An 18200-nucleotide genomic window follows, 5' to 3' on the forward strand; every position below is an offset into this window, starting at 1 on the left:
GAGGATGGGCAGAGATATAGTACAGTTTCCACTGGAGATGGGTAAAGATACTGTATGGTTTCCACTGGAAATGGACAGGGACACTACATGGTTTCCATGTAAGACAAAAGTATGGATTTTTACTGGGGCTACGTAAAGACATAATATTATTTCCACTGGGGATCGGAAGAGACACAGTATTTTTTTAACTAGAGATAGGCATAAACACAGTATGGTTCCTAATTAACATGGACAGGCCCACAGTATGGGTCCCACTAAGCATAGGTAGAGGCACAGTATGGTTTCAAATGGGAATGAGCAAAGACACAGTATAGTTTTCACTGGGAATGGGCAGGGACACATTATGGTTCCTACTGGGAATAGGTAGGAACGCAGTATGATTCCCACTGGGAATGAGCAAAGACACTACATGGTTTCAGCTGGGGAAAGGTAGATACACAAAATGGTTTCTAATGAACATGGGCAGAGACGCAGTATGGTTCCCACTGGGAAGGGGCCGAGACGCAGTATGGCTCCCACTGGGAATGGGCAGAGATACAATATGGTTCTCACTGGGAATAGACAGAGACACAATATGGTTCTCACTGGTAATGGTTAGAAACATATAATGATTTCCACTGGGAATGGGCAGAGACATAGAACTGTTCCCATAGGGCAGGCATGTCCAAAGTCCGGCCCGCGGGCAAATCGCGGCCCACGTTCCGGTTTCGTACGGCCCGCCTGGTAATTTTGACACATACAGTGGGGACGGAAAGTATTCAGACCCCCTTAAATTTTTCACTCTTTGTTATATTGCTGCCATTTGTTAAAATCATTTAAGTTCATTTTTTTTTCCTCATGAATGTACACACAGCACCTCATATTGACAGAAAAACACAGAATTGTTGACATTTTTGCAGATTTATTAAAAAAGAAAAACTGAAATATCACATGGTCCTAAGTATTCAGACCCTTTGCTCAGTATTTAGTAGAAGCACCCTTTTGATCTAATACAGCCATGAGTCTTTTTGGAAAAGATGCAACAAGTTTTTCACACCTGTGGGGATCCTCTGCCATTGCTCCTTGCAGATCCTCTCCAGTTCTGTCAGGTTGGATGGCAAACGTTGGTAGACAGCCATTTTTAGGTCTCTCCAGAGATGCTCAATTGGGTTTAAGTCAGGGCTCTGGCTGGGACATTCAAGAACAGTCACGGAGTTGTTGTGAAGCTACTCCTTCGTTATTTTAGCTGTGTGCTTAGGGTCATTGTCTTGTTGGAAGGTAAACCTTCGGCCCAGTCTGAGGTCCTGAGCACTCTGGAGAAGGTTTTCATCCAGGATATCCCTGTACTTGGATGCATTCATCTTTCCCTCGATTGCAACCAGTCATCCTATCCCTGCAGCTGAAAAACACCCACACAGCAAGATGCTGCCACCACCATTGCTTCACTGTTGGGACTGTATTGGACAGGTGATGAGCAGTGCCTGGTTTTCTCCACACATACCACTTAGAATTAAGGCCAAAAAGTTATATCTTGGTCTCATCAGACCAGAGAATCTTATTTCTCACCATCTTGCCATCCTTCGGGTGTTTTTTAGCAAACTCCATGCGGGCTTTCATGTGTCTTGCACTGAAGACTGGTTTCCGTCGGGCCACTCTGCCATAAAGCCCCGACTGGTGGAGGGCTGCAGTGATGGTTGACTTTCTACAACTTTCTCCTATCTCCCGACTGCATCTCAGGAGGTCAGCCACAGTGATCTTTGGGTTCTTCTTTACCTCTCTCACCAAGACTCTTCTCCCCCGATAACTCAGTTTGGCCAGACAGCCAGCTCTAAGAAGGGTTCTGGTCATCCCAAACGTTTTCCATGTAAGGATTATGGAGGCCACTGTGCTCTTAGGAACCTTAAGTGCAGCAGAATTTTTTTGTAACCTTGGCCAGATCTGTGCCTTGCCACAATTCTGTCTCTGAGCTCTTCAGGCAGTTCCTTTGACCTCATGATTCTCATTTTCTCTGACATGCACTGTGAGCTGTAAGGTCTTATATAGACAGGTGTGTGGCTTTCCTAATCAAGTCCAATCTGTATAATCAAACACAGCTGGACTCAAATGAAGGTGTAGAACCATCTCAAGGATGATCAGAAGAAATGGACAGCACCTGTATGTCTGTCGGCGCTCGTCCCGCCCCCTCCCTGTCTCCTCAAGGCTGCAGATGGACATGAATCAGGCTGCACTGACGGCAATGGTGAGTCTGCATTCATGTCAATGTGGGTGCTGCATTAATGATAATGTGGATGCTGCATTAATGATAATGTGGGTGCTGCATTCATGGCAATGGAGTGGGTGCTGCATTCATGGCAATGGAGTGGGTGCTGCATTCATGGCAATACAGTGGGTGCTGCATTCATGGTAATATGGTGGGTGCTGCATTCATGGCAATGGAGTGGGTGCTGCTTTCATGGCAATGGAGTGGGTGCTGCATTCATGGCAATACGGTGGGAGCTGCATTCATGGTAATACGGTGAGTGCTGCATTCATGGCAATGGAGTGGGTGCTGCATTAATGGAAATACGGTGGGTGCTGTATTCATGGAAATACGGTGGGTGCTGCATTCATGGTAATATGGTGGATGCTGCATTCATGGCAATATGGTGGGTGCTGCATTCATGGCAATGGAGTGGGTGCTGCATTCATGGCAATATGGTGGGTGCTGCATTCATGGCACTTGTGAGGCTGCAGATGGGCACTGATTAGGCTGCATTGATGGTCACTGACCCTTATTTTGCTTCACAGTTCTTTATTTAAAATGTAAGATTTCTTTCTGAAACTTCCTTTTTAAACTTAAGGTGCGTGTTTTAAGCCGATAAATACGGTATATCCAAATAACACGCCCAAGCTCATCTCTTCACCACACACAGCCATAAAAGCAAGAGAATTCTTGTTGGGCCGTGTATTAGTGCTCGGACGAACACACTTAGACTGAATTTTAATGGTTTAAAGAATGTCAGGAAAAATGGTTGGCCCTCACGCATGTTTACTTCATCAAATCTGGCCCTCTTTGAAAAAAGTTTGGACACCCCTGCCATAGGGGATGGGCAGAGACACAGTATGGTTCCCGCTGGAGGTACAGACACATTACAGTTCCTCATGAACATGGGTAGAGATACAGTATGTATCTCCCTGGGAATGGGCACAGTAAGGTTAAGTAGAGACAAAGTATGGTTTCCAATGGGAATGGGCAGAGGCATGGTATGGTTACCAATAGGGTTGTCCCGATACCGATACTAGTATCGGTATCGGCACCGATACCGAGCATTTGCCCAAGTACTTGTACTCGGGCAAATGCTCCCGATGCTTCCCCCGATACCTAGAGGACAGCTGTGATCGGCGCTTGGGGGAGTTACAAGATTCTCCCCCAGCGGCTTTCACCAGCTTTAGTGACATACAGCTGTGATCGCTCACAGCTGACTGTCACTGCATCCTCCTCCGTGCCCCCTCCTTTCCTCTGTGCCTCTCCGTTCCTCTCTCCTTCCCTGTGTCTCTCGGCTGTCCCCTGCATTCCTCTCTCCTTATCTGTCCCCTCCGTTCTCCCCCTCCGTTCCTCTCTCCTTATCTGTCCCCCTCCGTTCTCCTCCTCCGTTCCTCTCTCCTTATCTGTCCCCCTCCGTTCTCCCCCTCCATTCCTCTCTCCTTATCTGTCCCCCTCCGTTCTCCCCCTCCGTTCCTCTCTCCTTATCTGTCCCCCTCCGTTCTCCCCCTCCGTTCCTCTCTCCTTATCTGTCCCCTCCGTTCTCCCCCTCAGTTCCGCCGTCCTCCTCCTCCTTCCTTTCTGTATGGACAGAGTCAGCTGACTCTGTCCATTCACATAACTGAAACATTGTAATCTCCTGTGATTACGATGTGTCAGTTTATGAATGGAGAGGAGCCGCTGTCTTCTCTCCATTCATTCTCAGTGCAGCTGAGGCTGCAGAGAAGGGGACTGGGGAATCTCTATCCTCTGTCTCTTTCTCTGTCTCAAGGGGGAGATATCAGAGGTCTGTTAAGACCCCTGATATCTCACCAAAGCCCCCCAAAAGGGCTGATTAAAAAAAAAAAAAAACAAACAATAAAGAATAAAAAAATATTATTGTAAAAAATAAAAACTGTAAAAAAAAAACACAAAAAAAACACACACACACATACAACGTTCACCCCCCCCCCCCAAAAAAAATAGCAAAAAAAAAAAAAACTGTTACGTGACATTAAAAAAAAAGTATCGGTAATCGGTATCGGCGAGTACTTGAAAAAAAGTATCGGTACTTGTACTCGGTCCTAAAAAAGTGGTATCGGGACAACCCTAGTTACCACTGGGGATGGGAAGAGACACGGTATGTTTCACACTGTTTCACACTGAAGACAGACAGAGACATAATGGGATTTTTGACCGTAAAATCCATTTCTCTGAGTTCATTGACAGACACAACGCTCCATTATTCAGATCCATAGGGTTATATCGCCCCCTACAGGAGTAGGACACTAGGCAGAAAAAAGACTTGGCTACGCCTATGGGCATTCCTAGGTGATATACACCCCCCTCTCTGCTATAGGCCTTCAGTTTAGTAACAAGCAGTGGCAGAAGCATCAAAACTCCTTAGAGGGATGAGTGCTGTGTCTGTCAATGAACTCAGAGAAATGGATTTTACAGTAAAAAAGTCAAAATTCCCATTTTATCTTTCATTCATTGACAGACACTGCTCCATTATTCAGAACCATAGGGAACACAAGAGCCAACCAGGTAACAGGAGCTCAACACAGAAACAAACTGAAGCCCAACCTGAACAATACCCCTTCAAGAGTGACTAGACCCTCTAAACAGCAGCCTGCAACACTTTGAAGGCAAAAAAGAAGCATCCTTAGATGCCAGCACAGCCACGTTGTAAAATTTTGTGAAAGTGTACACCGACGACCAAGTGGCCGCCTTGCAAACCAGCGCAGCTGACGCCTGATTATAGCAGGCCCAAGAAGCACTAAGCAGCCAAGTAGAATGTGCCGTAACAGGGAAAGGAGGAACCCAACCCCTCAAGAATAGACCAGAGTCATCGTCTGTCTGAGCCATCTAGAAAGGTCGCAGAAGAAGCAGACAGCCCCCTTTTTGGCCCATCCATGATCACAAACAGTGAGTCTGATCTCCAAAAAGGCCCTGTGACTGCCAAATACACTTGAATTGCCCAAACACATCCAGGTCATGTAAGGTATATCCCTTAGGACATTTTGACCTGGGACACAGGGAAGGCAATACAACATCCTAAATCAAAAGGAATCAGAGGAGGAAACCATGGACAAGGGCAAAGAACCACTTCATCTTTGTGGATCGCCAGGTAAGGATTATGACATGGTAACGCCTACAGTTCCGACACTCTGTGAGCAGAGGTGATAGCAACCAAAAAAGCCACCTTCTGGGACAGTGCAAGCAGAAGAACCTCCCGAATATTTTCAAAGGGAGGCTCCTGTAGAACCGAACGCAGTAAGAGTAGATCCCACTGCGGTAGAAGTGGAGGCAAATGTCGAACCCCTTGATTAAGAGTACGCACCAGGGAGTGCGAGACCAGGGAACACCGAAGAAAACTGCCAAGGCTGACACCTGGCCCTTGATCATACTCAAGGCCAAGTTCTGCTCAACCCCCCCGCCTTCAGCAGCATCATAACTTCAGCACCTGGCTCATAACAGCCAGGCCTTCAAAAACCAGCGACTGAAGCAGGATGGAAGATCGTCCCTTGGGACAGTAGAACCTCCCTGAGAGGCAGTTGCCAAGGGACGTCAGCGACCAAGCGCACCAGGTCAGTTTACCAAGACGGACAAGACCATACAGGCCCACTAGAATGACCGGAATCCCTTCGGCCTTGATCCTGCGCAAAAGCCGTGGCAGAATCTTGAGAGGAGGAGAGGCGTAGATTCGACTATACTGGCCCCACGGGGCCACCAGAGCATCTGCAGTGTTCACCAGAGGAGCCTGTGACCTTGCCAGAAACCTCAGTACCATACCGTTAAGCCGGGACGCCAACAGGTCTACCTCGGGAGTGCCCCATCGGAGACATATCCGATGAAAAATGTTCTGGTGAAGGGACAACCCCGTTGTCCCTTCACCCCATGGTCTCCCGTGGTCCCTTCACACTAGCCAACTGAGGCAACCGCCTGCCATTTTTCCACTTCTAGAATGCATACGGCGGAGAGGGTCGGAACAAGGCGTTCTGTCAGGGCTGCTAATATACTCTTTGTTCTGCCCTGGTGATTGACATAGACCACCGCCGTGGCATCGTCCTACTGGACCCATACCCGGAGCCCCTGAAATCGACCTCCATGATCCATACATAGTCTGATCGCTCGAAGTCCCAGGATATCGATCAGCAGCCCGGATTCCTCAAGTGTCCAATGACCCCGAGCAGAACCCAGTCTCAGGACACCTCCCCAACTGGACAGACTATGTGACCACTGTCAAGGGGAGAAAGGATGTGCCCTGCTGAAATCCCAGAGAGTGAAGCCACCAGACCAGGGACACCCAGTTTTCTGGCTCAGCCGAATCTGATAGCCCAGAGACCTTGAGCACTTTACGCCAGGATCTCACTTGAAAGGAGCTTGTATGGAATTGAGAAAATGGAACTGCCTTAAAGGTAGATACCATCAGGCCCAACACCCACATGGGAAGCCCACCTGCGAGACAACAGTAGTTGAAACGCAGCATGCAACTTCTGGAGTTTGTCCAGAGGAAGAAACACTCTGGCCAGACATAAAACCAGAGTCAGGCCCAGATAATTTTATGGAAGGACCCGGAGTCGACTTCAGGTAGTATAGAAGCCAACTGAAAACTGAGGTCTGTATAGCGAGCTACGGTGCCCCTCAGGGTAGCCGAGGACTCTGCAAGCAGAAGAAGATCGTCCAAGCAGCCCAGGACCACAATCCCCCGCTTACATAACCATGTCAGAACTGGGGCCAACACCTTTACGAGTACGCGAGGGGTAGAGACGAGACCAAAAGTCAACACTGCAAGCTGAAAATGCTCTTTTCCCACAGTAAAATGGGGGAAGTGTTGGTGTTGGGCACATATTGGAGTGCATAAATAAGCATCCGTGATGTCAACAGAAGCCTGAAAGTCCCCATGATGAAGGGACGCCACCACCATGCCGATGAACTCTATTCTGTACCCACTGGAACCGGGACAAGCACACCCTGAAGCAACAGGGCTTACAAAGCCCCAAGGACAACTGCCAACAGTCTGGTGACAGATGCCAATTGGAAGGAAACACTAGGACATGCTGAAGGGGCCTTGTCCGTGGGTCTATGGAGCCTCGCTATAGGCTCGCCAGACCAGGTCCATTGCGTGCTGAGAAGAAGGACCGCATCCGCTACGAGGCCCTTTTCCCCATTTCAGACTGTGGAAGACATTTACACTCCCCTCCTGTGAGACTCGTAACAATGTCATCCAGGGTAGCCCCAAACAGACAATTTTCTTGAAATGGTATCCCAGTCAGAGCTTTTTTAGAAGCCCAGTCTGCAGACCAACACTTAAGCCCCAATGCATGTCTAAGCACCACTGCAGAAACATAGAGCTTAGCAACCAAGGGAACTGTGTCCAAGAGGCATCGCATACAAACTGCAATCCCCAGACCAACTGGTCCGCCAACTCAGCGAAAGCAGAGGGAATCTGTACCCCCTCCAGGTATGTCAGACGGATCCCTAAAAGCCGGAGACTCCTCTACCAGAATCATGGTCGCCTTGCGCAACCTAGAGACAGGGGAATCCACTACTGGTGGAACAGTCTGCTCTTTAAGGAGGGACCCCACAAAGGGGTACCTCACAGCGAAGTGTCTTTGGAACCACAAAGGGACTCTTTGGACACCCAGTCTTTATGAACAAATATTCCAAAATAGGAGGGAGAAGGGAAAGCTTTTGCCGTGCGAGACAGTTTATGGGTGCTAAGAGGACCGGTACCTCCGCCGTAGCCACAGCTGCATCCTCCATCTTTAAAGTTTCCCGCACAGATGTAATAAGGGAGACAACCAGCAACTTCTTGTGCGCCACTGCAGTTGTGGAGGAAGAACCTCACTAACTGACAGGACCGGGAGTGTGGCCACCAACCCTGCAAGGCGGGCCACATCCACGACGGCAGAGCCAGACATAGGATCAGACCGATGAGGCAGGGGAGTGCGAGGGGGCGCCATTTACTAGCCTATATGCCCAAGTGCCACCTGTAAAAATGCAAAAAACACAGGGGGCTGCCGACTGAGACCTCCGCCACCTTAGGCCCCGCACAGGTGCGTCACCGAGGTCCCACATGGGGGACGTCGACCAAGGCCCTGCACAGGGGGTGCTGACCCAGGCTCCTCACAAGGAGCACCGGCCGAGACCCCGCACTGGGGCGCCTACTGATACCCCGCACAGAAGGCACCATTGGAACCCTAACAGGGGCACTGGCTGAGACCCCTCACAAGGGGTGCCTATGGAAACCCCGCACAGAGGGCACCACTGAACCCCTCACAGGGGGCACTGGCTGAGACCCCACACAGGGGGTGCCTATGGATGCCCTGCACAGGGAACACCACTGGGCACTGGCTGAGGCCCTTCACAGGGGGCATCCACTAAGGGGTCCCCTACGGAGGGCCCACTTAAACAACCACCACAAAAGGGGATTGCCCCCAGAGCCCCCAGTGGGCTGTCCCTCTGGAAGAAGGTGTCTGGCGTGGCTGTGCAGACTAGCAGGCTGCGGCCTAGTAGGCCGTAAAAGCCGTGGCCCAAATTTTCATCTGCCCGCCGCGAGTGCACAGGTCCACGGGGGGACTTGACCAGGCTATAGCTGAGGAAGGAGGGCAGATGCCCGCATCAGAAAGCGGTGACCTCCACCACCCGCTCTAGGGTCGCCCTGCACGTCGCCCGATCGGTAGTCCGCAAAATTTTTGGCCGCCCACAGCAAGTGCTCGGTAGGCCGCAAAGCCACGGCCTAAATTAGTGGAGGGCCACCACAGGGGGCGCGGATCTGTGGATGCCTGGTCACCCACCCAACCATCAGGTGCAAGGTGTACCCCCCATAGTGACAACCCTGGAGGGGAGGGGGGGTGGACAGAATGTCCGAAGCACCTAAGCTAGAGGCCTGGGATTCACCTGGAGAAGTGGGATAGGGGATGTGGAGGAGAACCCTAGAGGGACCGACCACCCCAGGGAGTACCCACGCCCCACACCACTCCAGAGAAGGAGAGGAGGGGGCCCCTTACTTACTGCTCCAGAGAGTGTGTGGGTAATGCTCCCAGACAGATCCTCCTCGCCACCGAGGTGGGGGGCTGACGACCATGAGGAATGCTGCGACACACACCGAGACCCAGTAGTATGTGAACTTGTGATGTTTAACTCGCAGGGCCAGCCCCCGTCCAGTAGGGATATGTCACGGCCAACCTAGCATGTAGCTGCAGGCGCTCGCTGACCAGACTGGGGAGACCATTGGATCTTAGTGTCCAGCCCGTCACCCAGTCCGGCAGTTGATTGTAGATCTCACAGGAAAAAATTCAATAGAAAAAAAGTAGCTTAAAAAGCAAAACCAAAAAATTACCAGGACCAGAGATCCCAGCAGGGAACTAGGTCCTTACTCCTGACTAGGCAAAAAAAAACTGAAGGCCTATAGCAGAGAGGGGGATGTATATCACCTAGGACTGCCCATAGGCGTAGCCAAGTCTTTTTTCTGCCTAGTGTCCTACTGCTGTAGGGGGCGATATAACCCTATGTTTCTGAATAATGAAGCGCTGTGTCTGTCAATGAACGAAAGAGAAAGTATAGTTTCTAATGAATATGGGCAGTGAAACAGTATAGTCCCTACTAGAGAATACCAGCGACAGAGTATGGTTGCAACTGGAAATGGCCAGATATATCTTATTGTTCCCATTGGGAATGAGCAGAGACACAGTATGGTTCCCACAGGCAATGGGCAAATACACAACATGATTTCAACTGGAAATGGGAAAAGACACAGTATGTTTTCTGCTAGCTCAAATGGCCTTCATGCAGGACAGGCACAGCCAACTAATATTCTACACATTGTTGCCTTACTAGAAGATATCAACATGTCCACTATACTCTTCATTTACTGTAAATTCAAAATTAAGGTTTTGAGTGGGAGTGAAACATACCTTTGTGTGGCTTATGCTGAGGTGAGATATTTAAGCTATCCAGTGTAACGGGACTGTTATTCTCAGAGTCATTTTCTTCAGAACTTACTGACAGCCTCTGTAATCTTCTTAAAAGACAAATAAAAAGATAAATGCAGTTTAAAAGAGACTTGACAGGGGGCTATAAAATATACTACACAGGAATGTAATTCCTCCCTGGGAGGACCCTTGAGCACAATGCAATAAATAGTTTATCATAGATGCCTCAAGAGAGAACAGAATGATTTACAAAGATTAATTTGGTCTAAAAAAAAAATGCTGGTCAATGTGTCTATAGATGGCTCAGGATAACTGGCTATCAATATTCTCAGTAATTTACATATAATAGATCTGCATCAGTACTAAGTGTTGAGACAAGTTCTATTACTCCTCCTGAGATAATACAACCTTCTGCATATTACAGTAAAACCAACACCATTATTGGAGCTAGAACTTAACCACATAAATGAAAATTGATAAGACCCTGAACAGATACTAATTATTACCAGAAAATATTTGGATTACACTTTACCACAACCATACATGCCAGTGATTATATATTTATGATGATAATATGTATTGCAGTTCTCCCCTGTCATCACAGGAGATTTATTTCACAGGAACAATGATTGCAACATTGCGACAAAGCACCAGAACCAATAGCTAAGTCTGCAAAGCTTTGCCCTAACTCCTCTAACATTCTGGTGGTATCACAAGGCCCCTCACCTTAGTTTAAATAAGCATTTGCAGCATCAATAGAAATCACAACACCCACATCAGCCAAATCTGCAGCCCATTCTAACTGGGAAACAGCTAGATTTTTTATAGAGAACCTGCCAGAAAAGCTGACACCTGGTACAACCAAGGTTACTACACAGTGCCAGAGGCAGCCTTTACCTGGTTCCCAGATGCAGTGCAAGTTACAGGTCTGGCAGGTTAGTGTACAAGATACTACAGATGTGTCCTTAGACCTGGAACTAGTACTGTGTCCTGAACTCAGGCCCTGGCAAGATGCTGTACTGGATGGGAGCTCTGGGTGTGACAGAAAACAGCTGACTGACAGGTTCCCTTTAAGGCCAAAATATGATTATTGTAAGCCCATGCACTTTGTTCATGCTTTTGTTGAAGTATGCGCATTGTAAGGCCTTGATCACATGAGTCCTTTTTTTCTGAATTATTCTGTATATGTTTCAGCCGCACTACACTTTATTTCCCTCTTGTGCCACATCTGATATCAAGCTGGGCAGAAAAGGAAATTGTTGCAATTGTACAACTTACTTGTAAAGCAGGACGACAAATGGAAAATGTCCTTCCCCATAGCCAGACCACAGAGTGACCAAACCTTGGGTGTGCTCCCAGTCCTGGCCTGGGATAAGTTCCATTACCAGACATGGGTAGGGCCACCCAAAGAACAGTTATGTATGTACCTACAAATCAGCTCCTAAGCTAACTCTCTTTTAGTAATGAATTATGTGGTTCAGGACTTTAAGAACAAGCATGACTGTTGCTCGTTTCTATGTAGCAATCAGACATGTAAGAACCAAAAAAGAAATTACAAACCCCCATGTGGAAAAGGCCTTAGTGCAGATACTTTTGTGGCCTTCTGCAAACCATGCTACATTGTGTGCTTAAGAGAGGAAAGCCTTCCAAAGAAAAAAGCAGTGAGTTAAATAGATGGTAGATGACCCTAAGCTTGCTGTAAGCAACAAACACAATAACGTACCCCTCACTGATTTGTGGTGACAGCACAACTTGGTCTGAGAACGAATTCTGTTTCTGTTTCTCTACTGCAACAGAAACATGACATGAATGTGTATCATCACATATGATAGGTCAGCTCCAATACTGGCTGTCTGTCTTCATTTGCTCATATCATCTTATTACCTTTCATAAGTTCCCCTTGCTTGGTCAGTATCTTCCGAATTTCATTCAACCATGCTGCCTTCTGTTCTGTAGTTTGAGCCTTGGGCACAGAAAAATAAAAACAATTATAATGGTTACTTAGGTGAAAGGAAAAACATCAATGGGCAAAATACTGTAAGCAGCAGAAACAAATCAGATAGGAAGAAACATGAATTCTGATGGTTGATATTTGTTCCTGCACACTGCTCTTTTCTTTACTCAGTATGCCTGGAATAAGATAAGCGTAACACAAGGGTTGTCATTACTAACCTCCTTAGGCCCCTTGCACATGGGTGGCATAATTTACTGATGTTTATTCAGGAACTTGTTGACAGAAAGTCCCTGATTAAAAAAAAAAAAAAAAAACTGTGTGTAAAGACCTTTAGTAATGTTGAGTATAGGCATGTAAAGGTGCGTAATCATATAGAAAAGTAAAATTCTTCTTCATTGCCAGTGTTGTAATATACTCATTTATACTTGTGTAAACATGCTTATAGATACGTAAACATGAGCATGTGTGTAAATTACTGCACTCATATGTAAAATGTTCTATTTTGAGTATAGGCATGTAAAGGTGCGTAAGCATATAGACGAGTAAAATTCTTCTTCATTGCCAGTGTTGTAATATACTCATTTATACTTGTGTAAACATGCTTATAGACACGTAAGCATGCGTATGCGCGTAAATTACCGCACTCATACGTAAAATGTTCTATTTTTGATTTAAGGCCCTGTGCTTAACACTGTATTACTGATCTTCACTCGGCTGTGTCCATTGGTCCCGTGTGCAAGAGGCCTTAATTGACTGGCTGCTGTCCTGGCCCTTCATATTCCAATAATTATTTTAATGTATACATATTAAGAATATAAATGTATACGTATTTACATTCTTTTTTTATTTAAAAAAAGAATATAAAAATGCACATATACTGTACATGACATGGGCTTCCAAATGAACTAAGGTATTTTTTAAAAAGACAGCACAGCAAAAGTTGCTTGCTATGAGACACTCTGTCTATGATTAAAACCTCAGGATAAGGATAATAAACAATTACATGTGAACAGGAGATTGGAGCTCCAGCTGCTGGCTATATGTAAAAATACAAAATATTCACATGCAACATTTCATACTTTTATGAATAAAAAGGATTTTTTTACCACAAAAAATAAAAATAATAATTATATAATGATATTATGAAATGAAATGAAATACAAATAAATTTAAAGTGCATGTAAAGGCTAGGTTAGGGTTAGATCCTCTGTCAAGTTTTCGTTGTCATCTATATCTCCATTTGGGACATTCATTACCTCTGTACTAGTGACTGCTGTCACAGACAGAAAGTCAGGAAAAATCCCAGCACATGATGTAAAGGAAAATCTTCCACTGAGGACATCTGTTCTGGTAAAAACTGCATAAAAGTGGAATTGCCCTCTCTTTGGAAGATTAACTCTAACTCCCTGTTGTGTCCCTGGGAAAGGAAGTGATGAGAAATCTCCCCAGCATACCTATACCCTGATGGGTTTTAACCCTTCCACACTCTATCCAAAACTAAAAAACATTTGCCTAAAGATACACTTTAACAAAAGTGATGTATTTCCTTCCAAATGGAAAAGGATTGTTTTCATTTTCTGATTCTAGAAACATGCTGAAGTTTAATTGCTGTGGCAGTTCAGCTTTTCTTCTTACAAGCATGTGCAAATGTTTTGCATTTTTTCAGTATTCCCTTTTTTGCTGATCCATCACAGGGGGTTTTAAAATGTAAAATTTGCTCAGGAAGAACTAATGATCTGTTCTGAAATGATGAAGAGATGACTAGGATGCTGCAAGGGCATGTTCTTCTTGAAGATCTTAGGGCATGCAAGTGTGCCCATGGCTGGTTAAATCCTGGATGTAATGATCTAGTGAGTGCTGAGGTGCTGTATGGCGAGCAGTAAAGTTCAGTACATAAAATGTGACCAAAGAATGTTGTTTTGCTCCTGGGATTCTTTTTTTTTTTTTCGCCTTTTGCAAACTTTTAATTTCAAGTAATCACCGTTGATGCTTGACAAATCCAGGGTGTCAAGCAAAAAAAAAACACCCAGAACACATATTTCAATTATGGGTGATTACTGATAAAATCAGACCTTAGGAACTCCAACTGTGCAATAGAGTTTTAACTCCCTCAATCCTCTACCAAGTCTCAGTAATCCCACTGCAGTGTGAATTTCAATTCAATAGCTTTACTATTTATAATATTGTAGAATAAATAAAAAATCAAGCTGTTAGAGTGAGGCTTCTTTGTTTTGGCTATGGAAAAGGGCAGAAATAGAAACATAGGTACTGACCAGTGACCGTCCCTTACATAGGAAGCTAGTGGATGGCTCCCTGCACTGGTATATGACAAATGTTAAACATCAGCTTTCAGTCAAATAAAGCTGGCCATACACTGAGCAAATTTCTAATGGTTCCTGGTGAGCCAGCTGAAATTAAAGCCGTGGTGGCCCTGTTGGCCACCCCCACCCAACATTCTTCAAGCTAAACATCAAAGGAACTAGGCAGAAAAAAAATCACTGTTTGTGTATTCTGACAGCTGTGGGTGCTGGCTGTCAGAAAACAATAGCAAGCACAAGAGATTTATCAATCCACGCTATTTTTAGTATGGATGGGGGATGAATATATTTCTAGCTACCTATTCCGTCTGATACCCATCACCTGTACAGGGAGCGAGGGAATATTTTCCCAATTTGGACACAGAGAACAATAAAATTCTGACAGAGTCTAACTTATACTCGCTCTAATCTAAATAAAAAAAAAAAAGATTGCCTGCAACTGGGCTTTAAAGTTTTTTTTTTCTTACCTATTGAACTCTTGGCCCTGGCCTGAGTAAGGGAGGCAAACTCATGGAAAGCTACAGAAATTCCTTTTCCCTAGAAAGATATTTTTTACCCAAGTCATACATGGGTGAGTGGAGAAGAGCTCTCACTATGACCAAATTGGATATCCCAGTCAATATGCAATAATGCAGTGAAGGTTTCATTCTATAAAACAAACCTGTACAACATAAACCTCTTCTCGTCCACTGTACCAAATTTCAAACTTGCGATTATCCCCCTTCACATTTTCTGTGATGCCAACCGCATTCATCTAGCAGAGGACAACAGAAAGGAATTTGTTATAGCATCATAGCCTGTCAGTTTACAACCCAGACAACAAAGCATATACCATATTTATCGGTGTAATACACGCACCTTGATTTTAAGAGGGAAGTTTCAGGAAAAAAAATGTTCATTTTAAATAAAGAACTTCAAAGCAAAATAAGGGTCAGTGCCCATCAATGCAGCCTTATCAGTGCCCATCTGCAGCCTCACCAATGCCCATCTGCAGCCTCACCAGTGCCCATCAGTGCCCATCAATGCAGCCTGATCAGTGCCCATCTGCAGCCTCAGCATTGCAGCCTTATCAGTGCCCATCTGCAGCCTCACCATTGCCCATCTGCAGCCTCACCAGTGCCCATCAGTGCCCATCAATGCAGCCTGATCAGTGCCTATCTTCAGTCTTACCATTGCAGCCGGATCAGTGCCCATCTGCAGCCTTACCATTGCAGCCTGATCAGTGCCCATCTCCAGCCTCACCTTTTGCCCATCAATGTCCATCAATGCAGCCTGATTAGTGCCCATCTGCAGCCTCATCACTGCCCATCAATGCCTCCTGATCAGTGCCCATCTGCAGTCTTACCATTGTAGCCTGATCAGTGCCCATCTGCAGCCTCGCTATTGCAGCCTGATCAGTGCCCATGCTGCAGTCTTACCATTGCAGCCTAAGTGCCCATCTGCAGCCTGATCAGTGCCCATCTGCAGCCTCACTATTGCAGCCTGACCAGTGCCCATCTGCAGCGTCAACATTGCCCATCAAAGCAGCCTGATCAGTGCCCATCTGCAGCCTCACTATTACAGCCTGGTCAGTGCCCATCTGCAGCCTCACCATTACAGCCTGATCAGTGCCCGTCTGCAGCCTCACCATTGCACGGAGATTAGAGACATTTACACAGAGCAGGGATTACACAGAGCAGGGATCTCCCGTTTACTTCTCCTCTGTAATACGAAGTCCTGCCTCCTGGACCAGCTCCTATGATAGAACACAGGTCCAAAAGCAAGACATGTGACGTCTATCATAGGAGCTGGTCCTGGAGACGGGACTTCGTATTACAGCGGCCGCCGAGTAAACGGGAGATCCCCGCTCTGTGTAATCTGGCACTGCTCGTCCCCTCCTTCCCCTCTGAGGCAGCCCAATGAAAATATTGCCGTATAACATGCCCACATTATTTGCACTTGATTTTTAGAGGGAAAAAGTGCTTGTTATACACTGACAAATACAGTATTTAAAGCAAGGTTCCACCCAAAAGTGGAACTTCCACTTATCCGTCTCCTCCCCCTCCAGTGCCACATCTGGCACCTTTCAGGGGGGAGGGGGGAACAGGTACCTGTTTTTGACAGGTACCATTTCCCACTTCTGGAGACAGTGCCATGATGCAGTCTCTCAGAGGTTCGGCCCCCCTCCTCTTTCCTCCGCCACCGGGCCAATTAGAAAGCGCATCCAGGAATGGCAGCGGCTGCACCTTACAGCCGATCCAAAGATCAGCTGAGGTGCTGACATTGCGGGCTCCCTGGACAGGTAAGTGTCCATATATTAAAACTCAGCAGCTGCAGTATTTGTAGACTTGTAGAAAAGTAGACTTTTCATGGGGGGCTGGACCTCCTCTTTAGCATACCTTCAGAAAGTGCTTGAAGCTGTAAGATGGAGTTTTATCATGTCCGTCACCATGTTCCTCCCTCCTTTTACAGAAAACCAACGCCCTCTCATAAAGGAACAGATGTCTCTGCATTGGTTTAAAACGAGCAAGTTCCTTCATTTTTGTTGGTCCTTTTTTATGGGCGATCCACACACTGAAGGAACCCTGCATAAGTATTCGGCCCAGATCATTTATGTCTCCCTGAAAAAGAAAATATTTTAGGTAGAATATTTAACTTTTTAATAAGCCAAATTGCAGTATAAGGATGAGCCGAACACCCCCAGTTTGGTTCGCACTAGAACAGCCGAACAGGCAAAACATTCGGACGAACAAATGAACACCGTTAAAGTCTATGGGACACGAACATGAATAATCAAAAGTGCTCATTTTAAAGGCTTATATGCAAGTTATTGTCATAAAAAGTGTTTGGGGACCTGGGTCCTGCCCCAGGGGACATGTATCAATGCAAAAAAAGTTTTAAAAATGGCCATTTTTTTGGGAGCAGTGATTTTAATAATGCTTAAATGAAACAATAAAAATGAAATATTCCTTTAACTATTGTGCCTGGGGGTGTCTATAGTATGCCTATAAAGTGGCGCAGTTTTCCTGTGTTTAAAAAAGTACCACAGCAAAATGATATTTCTAAAGAAAAAAAGTCATTTAAAACTGATCAAGGCTGTAATGAATTGCCGGGTCTCGGCAATATAGATAAAACTCAATGAAAAAAACGGAATGGGTCCCCCCCACAGTCCATTACCAGGCCCTTTGGGTCTGGTATAAATATTAAGGGGAACCCCGAACCAAAAATTTAAAAAAAAAATGGGTGGGGTTCCCCCCAAAATCCATACCAGGCCCTTCAGATCTGGTATACATTTTAGGGGAACCCTGCGCCAAAATTAAAAAAAAATGGCGTAGGGGTCACCCAAAATCCATACCAGACCCTTATCCGAGGGGGCAACCTAGCAGGCTGCAGGAAAAGATTGGACTTAGGGACAACTCCTTTATTAAAAGATAAAAAAATAAAAATGTCCCACAATGTCCATTCATCTTTTATCACGCTGCCCGATGAACCCGAAAAAAGAAAATGGATGATCCCGCCTTCCTCTGACGTCATGAGACATCAGAGAGGGGGCGGGGTCACCTGTTTACGTCACCGGGTGGCCCCGCCCTCAGCGATATAAGAGCTGTCACCAAGAAGAAGCGTCACTCAGTGGGAGCCTCCCATGGAGGCGGAGCTGTTGCAGTTTTTTTTCTACTTTCGGCGTGATAGAAGATGAATGGACATCGCGGGACATTTTTACTTTTTATTTTTAACTAAAGGACTTGTCCCAAAGTGTCTCCTGTCTTTTTTTACTATTTTTGACACTTTCTTTTGTGAAATGGTAGGGG

General features: G+C 46.0%; 1 protein-coding gene across 6 annotated transcripts in view; it reads right to left on the reverse strand.

The window, feature by feature from the left end:
- MCF2 (MCF.2 cell line derived transforming sequence) overlaps positions 1 to 18200 on the reverse strand; it is a 256235-nt gene that overhangs the window by 49471 nt on the left and 188564 nt on the right. For 4 of the 6 annotated variants that reach the window (XM_073599251.1, XM_073599248.1, XM_073599252.1 and 1 more), the window contains 5 exons: positions 16791 to 17012; positions 15074 to 15166; positions 12025 to 12103; positions 11864 to 11927; positions 10123 to 10229 (listed from right to left, as the gene is read on the reverse strand). In XM_073599251.1, the coding sequence (XP_073455352.1) occupies positions 10123 to 10229; positions 11864 to 11927; positions 12025 to 12103; positions 15074 to 15166; positions 16791 to 17012 (565 nt within the window). The remainder of the gene's footprint in view (positions 1 to 10122; positions 10230 to 11863; positions 11928 to 12024; positions 12104 to 15073; positions 15167 to 16790; positions 17013 to 18200) is intronic. The other 2 variants (XM_073599249.1, XR_012236004.1) reach the window with 2 other exon arrangements.

Source organism: Aquarana catesbeiana, linkage group LG09 (genome assembly GCF_042186555.1).
Source record: "Aquarana catesbeiana isolate 2022-GZ linkage group LG09, ASM4218655v1, whole genome shotgun sequence".
Taxonomy (NCBI): domain Eukaryota; kingdom Metazoa; phylum Chordata; class Amphibia; order Anura; family Ranidae; genus Aquarana; species Aquarana catesbeiana.